Genomic DNA, 10,929 nt, shown 5'->3' with positions numbered 1-10,929 from the left:
TAAATTCGAAATAGAGAGAGAGAGAGAGAGAGAGAGAGAGATAGATAGATAATTTATTTTTATTATTTCCAAAAATCAGCATTTGTTTTCAGAGATATTTATTACAATAAAATGTTATTTTATGAATTCTTAAAAAATTGGGAAAAAATGTAACTTATTAAACCAGTTATAATTGAGAAGCATACCATTGTTCATAACACTTAAATCCATAGCGTTGTTTCGTCTGCTGTATTTGACATTTGCTGCTAAATCCTTAACGTCATTCCTCATTCTTTCCAACATCATATCCAAATCTCCATTTCTTCCAGTCATTTTACCTGAAATGCTTGTCTTGTCTGAATTGGATATCATCTATAAGAAAAAGCAAGTGAAGTGATTATTGTATGCAACCACAAAATGTTTTATATTTAAGCTGTAATAATTATAAATAGTAATGTTTATAATAAGTTGAGTAATCACTTCCAATTTAACGTGGTTCTTGACATTAATAAGCTCTAAAATCCTTTCCTTAAAAATGAGTTTTTAAAGCTATTTCAATTATAAAAATTAAGAAATTTAAAAATACATAGAAAAATTTAACAATTCAAGTAAAAAGCAATGATGTATTTTCTATGCCATCTTATAAAAACTCGCTAGGTGATTTTTTTAATGCGTTTAAATAAATAAACTGCATTAATTTTTTTCATTGCTAATTGAACCAATGTATTTTTTTTCATTTATTTACCTTTGATTTTGAACAACAAATAGAAATTAAAATTTCATTTGTAGATATATTTTTAAAGCAGTTAATGATTTAGACAAGCTTTTCTTTTTTTTATCAAACCGAACTGTTAAATAACAGACAAATGAAAATTAAGAACACAGTTCCAGATAGTTTTGTTCTGACTCTTGATATTGATTTTTTAAAGCAGCTTATGATTTCCTCACTTCTTAACCTCTAGCATAGTTGTTGAATAACAGATTAAAAACAAATTAAAAATACAGTTTTAGACCATTTTTCTAAACACTGTAGAAATTTTGGATCAAATTCCGATGAAAATTTTGTTTTGATTTAAGGCTTTTTACCGTAAAATCTATTTTCTCTGGAACCTGTTACGGAACAAAAAATCTGATACACCGTAATTTTTACAGTAACGTTTACCGTAAAATCACTGAATCACTCTAATTAAATAAATATTACTATGAGAATTACGGTAAATTTTATAGTAAAAAAGATTTTACTGTAAAATGGACACTACGAATGATGGACCAAAAGTGCCGGGACTTTATATCGTAATTTGATAGCGATTTTTTTACAGTGAACCTAGTATTGACACTACAGGCACTATGGAATGTTCAGAATGCAGTACTGGATATTTTTTTATTTAATACTTAATTTGTCTCATTTGAAATTTAATTTCTTTTTTAACTAGTCACTTGTTTGTTTAGTCCTTTTAGTTTGTTTTTATACTAATTTTTCAAGGATTGAAATAAATTTTCAAATAAAGAAAAATCCTTATTAGACATACCGTCAGATCTATTTCTTGTCTTAGTTTCATAATTTTTGCTCTAACTTCTCTAACAGTTTGGGCCAATTTTGTGTCTAAAGTGTACATTATGAGGTTTGCGGATGACTCCAATTTGCTGTCCATCACTTCAGCTGATGAACGAATGTCTGTTCTGCTCATTGGATGTTTAAGATTAAACTCTGCTTTGTAATGACTGTCTCGGCTGTTTTTAGAAAGATCATTTGCTCTAAGTTCGAGCAACAAGTTGTGATGTCGTTCACGGGAATAATCGAGTTCGCTCTTGACATAGAATTCTCCTGGACCCATTGTTACGACGTTTGTCTGCACTATATCCTGAAAAAAAAAACACAATATTTAATGTGTTAATATTCGAATGAGTGATCTTATTAAATCATGAATCTTTAAATGGTTTAAGTATATATTAAAAGTCTAAATGGAATGCATTAAAGTTATGCAGCATATGGAGTTGATTGACATGCATTTGTAATAAGGCAATTATGATATCAGGAAATATATTTGTATAGTACGAAATTTTCAATTTTAAACTTTGAAACCTTCTAATATTCTAAATTTATTTCCGATTTGTCACTTTTTTAAAAAAATTATATAACTTAATTTTCATATTCTTTAATACTTTAATTATAAACAAAGTTTTCTTTTTTAACAATTAATCAATTTTTTTCATAAAACGAAAAGGCAACTATTTAAATGGTTACGGTTACGTAATTCAAAATGTTCATATTATTGTTAATTTGAACATTATGCGGTAGTATTGTTGATGCATATGTAAACCCAGAATACACTGATTGCAATGTAATATTGATGAACAAGATCTGCTTTAAATTCGAATATATCTACGGACCAATAAAAAGACTTGAAGATTACGAAAAGGTTGAAAAAATGGTTGCGTTACAATATATGCTGTTATTTAAGAAATTAATACTACTATGGTTTTTCCCAGAAAAAGTTAAAGTAATATGAGAAAATTTTTAGTCATTGAAAATGTCTAGTCTTAAAGATTTTGATTGAATTTGATGAAGAAAGCTTTTCGTCATAATACGTGATTTGACTTTTATGTACACTAATAATTCTAAGAAAGCCCATTCAAATTAAATTTTATACCTTATTAAGTTTAGGATGGTCCACAACAATTTGAACTCGGTGAGATGTTTGTTTGCTTGAACTGAGGTCGGTATGCATAAGTCCTACACCCATGTGTTTTTCTAATGAGCGAGCAGCATCCCAATAGAAGTCCACTCCTCCAGATTTTGCTCGAGAAGTTTGAGTGAAATTTCCTTTCAGCATGAGAGATCTTACAGGAGTATCCAGTCTGCTCCACAGTTCTTTTCCTGTATCTGTATCAGCCAATCTAAAGTCATACGAAATTCGTTTGTCAGATTTCTCATCCCAGCTGAATGCGGCATCATGCAGGAATTGCCTGTTGTCTCGTTGGTGAGATGTTCGGAAAGAAACTACCCTAGCCAAACGAGAGGATTTGAAAACAATTTCTTGGCCGTTGATGATTTGTTTTCTGTCAGCTGATATGGTCAGATCGAATGGCTTAATGTCTAGCACAAAATGTGAGGATTTGGCACCAAAAAGAATAACTTCCATTTTCATCTGCTTAGCTCTGTTGTAATCAACTTCTAAAGTGTCCTCAGTGTTGGTGTACTTCTTAACTCTACCGTATGATATTTTGACGTCTTGTAAATTGGTACGAGGAATGGACAGTTGAATGACACCTCTAACTCCATCTCTTTGGTATCGATGGTGCACTTTGAAGAAATCTTTGTAATCGTCTGTTACATACTGCGATAGGATAAGTACGCCTTGTGAATTAGTCTGGTGGCTGATGATTCCTTGAATATTACGATAACTGTAGTAAGGAGTTTCTGCTTGAAATTCAACTTTGAAATTGTAAAGACTTTCATACGCGATGGAAGTATTCAAGTTGTATCTTTGATTTCTGGGGCTGCTGTAAATGACCGATATCTGTTTCTGATTGTCCGAGCTTCCGTATGCACCCCCAAAGGTATACGAATCCGATCTTGGTGTCACAACAGTCAGGACAACATCTTTTTTAGAGTCCGAATGTTCCAATCGACCGGAAGCTGTCCACTTTGTGTTGTCCATTTCGATTTCCCCTCTTCCAGATATTCTTGATCTTCCAATACCATACTGACTGTATATTGAGAATTTATGTCTGGGTATAGAAAGTGTGAGCCTTGAATCTGAGCTTGAGTAATCTGGATTGTAGTGGACATTACCTAAGAGTTGAATATTTTGATAGTTTCGAATGGGAAGTTTGAGCATGACGGACATTTCTTCCGAACCTCTTGTACTTATGTACTTTGATGTGATTCCTAATGATGGCACAATTCTGTTTGAGCTTTCCATTTGAAAGCTACAGTCAATGTTTTCAAATCTATCATTCTGCAATCGTCCATCTAATCGAAACATTGTAAATCCTTCAAAAGGTGTGTTGATTGTAAGGAAACCTTCAATATTTTCCCACCTAAAACAAAATTTATGAAAATTTATAATAATTATAATAATTAAGTAAAAATTATTTTATAATTATTGGGAAAAATATATGCATATTTTTTCAAAACATATTTAATTAAATTGAATTAAATATATTGAATTTGCATGATAATTCACCAAACTGATTGTACAAGAGTACGATAAGCAAGTCAAAGTTATATAATGATCAAAAATTATTTCAATGGTGATATGTTAACGAAATAGTTAAATTTTCGATTTATAACTGATATCAATAATTAAAAAAATAACTATTAACAATTATGAACATTAAATCGCCTTTTAATGGTAACATTTTACAGCAATAAATTAATTAAATGCTTGTTGGGTTCTCTTTTTATATATAATAATGATTTTCTACGGTTGAAAATAATGTACGATTTAAAATGTCAACAAAAAAATAGTTTAAGTTACTTTTTAGTATTCGATTTATTAACATGGTTTTTCCATAAATAAATATCTTGATTTTAAAAAGTCTTTCCAGTGCATAAAACACTTTTGTGAAGACTTTTATGGAATAATACAAAAACTTTGACTAGGAGGGAGTAATACGTAATACCTTGAATAGTTAGAAGAAAACTTGTAATACATAGTAATAATAATAATAATATTAAGCATTACATCAATTATAAAAATAGATATGATATCGCAGTAATATTAAGAATAATAAAAAGTTTTAAAACAGAATTGACACACATTTTACGAAATATATATAATAAAAGGGAAAAAAATTGATTAAACTAACTGTTATTGTATTATAGGTACTTCATTTATATGATCTAACTACATGAAGGAATACCGGAAACCGTATAGTTTTTTAATAATAAAATAGCCTAAGAAACTGACTGATAATTCATATAACATACCCGATTCTTTTCATATTTCCTGCTATCCTGACTTCTTTATTCAGAGTAGAGACAGATAGGCTTACATCAGACGAATCCCCTTGCTTTAAAGTTCCAGTAATAATTAAAGAATTCAGGAAATCAGCAGCTGGGCAATCTGCTTTCACTTGAATGTATTTCTCTTCCTCATAGTTTCTCAAATTGGCCACAAACACGTGATCCACGTCGTAGACTGAGATCGTCAATCGCCCCTCAACGTCTCTGCCATTATTGTTAATGTATTTAGCTTCGCTTTCCATTGTGAAAATGTCACTGTTAACTTTAAAACTGGCTGTTAATTGGTTTCCTTTGTTTTCATATTTAGAAGAGAGCGTGTGAGAGCCGCTTGGCAATGTCAAACTGACTGAAGCATCTATATTTCTGTCATTACGACGTCTGTTGAGCAGTCCTTTCAACTGAGCTTTTCCTTCTGGTAGAAGGTAGCTATCTGCCTCAACTAATACTTCATAAGTTCTACTCGATTTGAATTGTCCAGATAGATAATGGGCTTTTCCTAATGCATCTATTGAAAGTTCACCTGAAATTTTAGATGCATCGTCATCATTAAATTTGATTGAAAGAAGAGCAGTTTTTGATGGTAAGAAGGAGGATTCAGCTTTTGCTTCGAAATTTAGCAATCCATTTTCTTTCATGGAGGTGATGACTATTTCATGAACAGAATTTAAAGATTTCCCTGAAAGTGCAATTTGCATGTTGCTTAAATCATTGAAATTAATCTCCGCAGACGATTCAATATTTTTGAATGACATGAAAGGTGCTTCAATATTCAATGAAGCCAACAATGGTTTGAACTGGCTGTTTGTCATCTTACCTTCCACTTTAAGAGTAACAGGTGTGTCAACTTTCAAGACTGCAAAATAGCCAGAATCATCATTTTTGTATTCGGCATATACATCCAGATTTCGAAGTATTTTAAATGGAGTCACCACAATCAAACGACCATCCATGAATTGGTTTTTATCACTTCTCAGAGAACTATCAAAACTAAGTGTTCTATAACCTTCGAAGGGAGTATTGAGTTTCATTTTAGCTTCATAAAATTGGCCAAGTCTCTTGTTCAGAAGAAGTTGAACATCTGCTTCCTTTTCTTCCCATTTCAGAGTTGAAAGGAATTGGTACAAATCGGGATTTGAATCGATGGTTGCAATCCATTGTACATTTTTGAAAGGTGAATGTGGAGAATTAAAGTTTAATTGAATTTTAGCTGAGTGCTCACCGCCATATTTTGCATCGACTTTACCGAAATAAGCTTGTTCACCGTTTGTTTCAACTTTAACTTCAGCTACAGCACTATCTCTTTTGTTTTCGTATCTGCTGTTGAATGTTACTGTTTCGTAATTTTTGATTGGGCTTTCAACTGTCAGAACTAAATAGCCGTCTTCTCGAGCAAAGCGCATGTTGCATTTAGCTCCAACTTTTTGATTATTACCCCAAGCGAAATTGAGTTCAGATCTTGCCTTATTGTCAGCGTAACTTCCAGAAACCATAGCATTAACATTCTCATAATTTTCAAAAGGTGTTTTTACTGTCATCCTGCCGCTTATAGATTTTCCCTGAAGTTCGTATTGTAGCATTGTTTCATAGTTGTTATTACGACCCAGCTGAAGTGCTAATTCTGCCTTTTTGCCTTTGCTTAGAGAATAGTATTTTGCTGAAGCACTGATATCTTTAACAGGCTCGTAGGGTGAGTCTAATTCAAAGCTAAGCTCAGCAGACGTTGTTCTAAAAATTGTTTTTCCTTTTAAAACAACTTTCCTCCAACCCCTCTCATATAAAACATTTAAGTTCCTTTCAACGTTATTAAAACTGTATTCTTTGGTGAAGGAAATCTTTTCATAATCAGCAAAAGGTGTTGTTAGAGTCATTGTCGAACTTATCAATCTGTAAGAATTCAAGAAATTGCCGTTAAAAACTATTGATTTTCTATTGTTGTTACCCCATTGCACTGATGCTTCGATTTCTTTTTGTGGAGCAGTGAAATCGTATTTTACTGCTGTAGAGTAAAATTCAAAGCCTTTAAAAGAACTTAAAAATTCGACTTGGGCATTAACACTTTCCCAACGGAAGTTATTCAGATTACCACTCAAAGTCATTTTGTTTCGTCTGTCCCAGACAGCAGAAAACACTCCTTTGTGATCCCATTCTTGTTTTTCATAGGTCGATTTCAATTCCAGATCTCGGAGTTTTCTGAATGGAGTCGTGAATTTTATTACAATCTCTTTCAGGAATGTCTTATCGATGTATTGAGCATTTAGTTGAATCTTTTTATCATTATCCCATAAAATAAAGCTATTATGTTCTAATTGTCGTCCGTTGCTGGCGTGTACTACTGAAAACTTTCCGTTTAAGCCAGTTATGGAAGAAGTTGCTTCTAGGGCTGAGTCGAAATTCCAGATGTCCCTCAAGACTAGTTTATGAGACAGTGAGCCGCTGAGGCTATTTTTGTTCATTTGAAGTTTGGTGAAATATTCTTGGCCTCTTTGGTTATGTGTAAAATCTGCTTTCATTTCTTCGAAATTTACAAAAGGCGTGTTTAAAGTGGCTGAAAATTCCATATTTCTTGAATTATAGTTTGCTTCTGACAGACCTATTAGAAGAACAGTCAGTCTGTCGTTATTGATAGAAGTGTCAAGTGTGCTTCTTAATTTTGAATTTTGAAGTTTATGAACTAGATCAAAAGAAATGCGCTGATTATTCATTATTTTAGGGAACTGGCCAATGGCTACTGCATTGATTTCTAAATCATTCAAACTTGTCATTTTTCCTTGGGAATTGAAAGAAGCAGTTGATCGATGGGGTAATTGACCATCAATATTGAATTTATAGGAATTTCTGTTCGTGTCTAAAGAAGATGTTATTTGAACATTTTCGTAGTTGCGGAATGGGCTTGTGAGGAGGAACTTCCCTTCTATGTTTTTCTCATATCTTTGATTTCTTAGGGTCACACTTAAAGATGTGGAAACTTTGTTTTTATTCCAGCTAGTTTCTGTATCAGTATTGACGGTTACACCATCGTTGCTGTATGTTATTTTCATAGCAGTATTCTCATATCCTCTAACTGGTGTAGAACATTCCATGTTTACAGTACAAATACGTCTACGACCGTTCAACTCGTGACTTCCATCAAAATTAATGCTGACTTTTTTTGTCGGGGCCCATTTAAACTCAGCTTTTGTGCGATAGTTGTTACTAGTATAGATGTTGGTTACTTCTGCAGACATTTCCTTAAAATTAGAAAATGGAGAACTCAATAAAGCTGTTCCTTTAAACATTGAGGATTGTTTGGCTCCAGTAAGTTGTAACTGAATTCTCTTGTCAGTGCTCCATTTCACTTCGGCTTTGTTTTTCAGTTCATTCATGTTTTGGTTGTGCGAAACAGTGACGTACATTTCTTCGTAGCCAGAATAAGATGTTTGGATTTTACCCAGTGCCTCAACTGTAGATATTCCTCTAGTAAACGTATATTTTCCAGATGATGATAATGAGAGGTCATTTCCATATGGGACCAATGTCGCAATTTCACTGTCCCACTGTTGATTTGCATATAAATGAGTTACGCTAAGTGTCAGATTTTCATATCCATTGAATGGAGTAATTAGTTCCATATGGTTATTTATTTGTTGCCTAGATCTATCTAGCAAAACATTTGTGGAAAGTGTAACAGCGATTTTATCTCTTGTTGACCATTCTACAGAGAACTTATTGTTCGATTTCCATTTTGAGCTGAATAAAGTGCCTTGTAGGCCAGTATTGAAAAATCCCTTAATTGATCTACGAAGTACTTGCATGTTAAATTTGCCTTCATAACCTTCGTTTTGGTCACGGAGTTCGCCATTAAATACAAAACGTTTAGATGTGTCTCTATCAGCGTCCCAATAGGTTTCGAAAGAACCAAACTTCAATGAATCTGCAATTTTCCCTTCAAGCTTAGCGTAAACCCTGTGGCGATTAGGCATTTTAAGTTCAATATTTCCATTAAGTTTACTTTTTAAGTGACTAACGGTAGCATCAAGAGTGTAAATTTCATTTTTAACAATCACTTGACTCGCTAAGCGTTGATTCAAACCATTTCCAACAAACAAATCAGATTTCAAACTATATTTATTGGTGCCAATATTAGCTTCTAAGAATCCATTAAATTTATTTTGTTCTTGTCCAATTACCGAAGAATACGTGATTTGAGGGTAGTTAGGAAGATTGAGATTACCACTGACTTCATGTTTAAAACGTCCTTTAGAGCTCTTGTTTTTGTATTGAACAACTGCTCCAACTTGCTTTCCTTCTTGCCATTGGCAGAAAAGTGTTCCCCTGTATTCGTTTGAGCTAGATTCTGTAAGTTCAGCCTGGAGAGCAGTTTCACGTCCTGGATATTTCATTTTAATTTCCCCAGCTAGATTCAATGGTCCATCCAAGTTCTTCTTCAAGTTAATTTCTGTTTTAATTGCTTTCTTCGTGTCGTATTGTAATTGCAGGCTGTTCTTTAAGGCGTTTGCAGAATTCTCATGGTTCATGCTAATTCCGTAATTAATTCTTTTTTCTGGGTATGAAAGGCTTAAAGAAGCATCGACCTTATTATTGCTGAGATCGCCTTCATATCTGAGAATCTCTTGCATTTTGATTGTATGGATTCGACTACGTGCTCCATCGCCCAAAGACAAGGTAAGGCTGTTTTCAATATGACTCGTAGTTTTCATACTTTCAAACTGAAGTTCTGTGTTCCATTCCGGTAAAACCGAAGCTTGGATGTTCAACTGACCCTGATACTTCATCAGGGCATTGGCTGACAGGTTCCTCATTTTACCCACAATGCTTAATTTATTCATTTTGCTTTCCATTATTCTGTAATCAGCTGTAATTCTTGATGACATGCTATTTCCAAGTTGAGCGTATCCTTTTACTGTTCCATCTAATGCGAAGCTGCTGAGACTGACTTCCAAATCGTATCTGTCTTTTTTGCCCAATTCCACGTTAGCTAAAAGAGAAAAAAAATCATTTTTTCGATATCAGTTCTGAAATTATAGTTTTGATAGTAAATAAGAGATTTTTGGAATAATTTGTTGAGTGATGTTTCGAAAACATTTAAATTTCCAAAATGTGTTCAGGTGAAAGCATAAAATAAATTTTGCGATACGTCTTTACACTGTTAAAATTTTCGAAGTATGTTTAAATAAAACAATGCTTTAACATGTTGTAATATTAAGTAGTTTCTAACAAGGAAAGGTTCCTAGGCTAGACTCCTCATCCGATAAAATCCGATGAAAATTGTAAAGGTATTAGAAGAACCGGTGGAAAATCTATCACTTGAAAATCAGCTACTAAATTACAAAAACTAACATTTTTAACGCCAAATGAATCCTTGCTTGGCGATAATCCAACTTTCACTTTCCGAAATCTAGTAATTCATGTTTTCATTGTGAGTTTTTTAGATTCTTGGAGAGTAATGTGCATTCGAAATTATTTAAATTCTGATTTAATCATACATTTTGCATTTCATAGTTCATTTTATGTTATTATTCACAAGAAGTTTAATGAATTAACTAGAGGGTAAATTTTTTTTCTATCAAACTGAAAAGATGTTTTTACGTGTTTAAATTTAATCATGAATTCTTACCATTTCTAAATTAAAAAACAATAACAAGGTGCTATTTCTTATATACATGATGAAACATATTATTGGAAGATAACTTATATTTTTTAAGACTTGATTTTGTTTAAAAAAAAAACTTTTTTATTGTTAGTGACTTTAAAGTAATAATGTCATAACAGTTAAATATTTTTAATAGGATATGGAATTTGTATAGCGAGTTTTCCATTCAGTATTTGTGATTTTAAAAAAATAAAGCATAGTTTTGATAATTGTAATGATTTTGATTACCATAACCGATTTTCAATATTACTTAACATTCTTCTAATGCATTTTAGCAGCTAATTTTTTTTAATATGGTTTGTCCGTAAGTTCTTCGAACACCTACAAA

The 10,929-nt window shown here is 32.4% G+C and overlaps 1 protein-coding gene across 1 annotated transcript in view; it reads right to left on the bottom strand.

Moving 5' to 3' along the window:
* Positions 1-10,929, bottom strand: part of LOC107451189 (uncharacterized) — a 59,078-nt gene that overhangs the window by 17,051 nt on the left and 31,098 nt on the right. Inside the window, exons 19-22 of the mRNA XM_043039454.2 lie at positions 4,916-9,926; positions 2,631-4,023; positions 1,509-1,841; positions 186-351 (exon numbers count right to left, since the gene is read on the bottom strand). Coding sequence (XP_042895388.1) covers positions 186-351; positions 1,509-1,841; positions 2,631-4,023; positions 4,916-9,926 — 6,903 coding nt within the window. The remainder of the gene's footprint in view (positions 1-185; positions 352-1,508; positions 1,842-2,630; positions 4,024-4,915; positions 9,927-10,929) is intronic.

The sequence above is a fragment of the Parasteatoda tepidariorum genome, chromosome 3, assembly GCF_043381705.1.
Source record: "Parasteatoda tepidariorum isolate YZ-2023 chromosome 3, CAS_Ptep_4.0, whole genome shotgun sequence".
NCBI classification, from domain to species: Eukaryota; Metazoa; Arthropoda; class Arachnida; order Araneae; family Theridiidae; genus Parasteatoda; species Parasteatoda tepidariorum.
The sequence above is the reverse complement of the archived record's forward strand: the minus strand, read 5'-3'. Positions and strand labels throughout refer to the sequence as shown.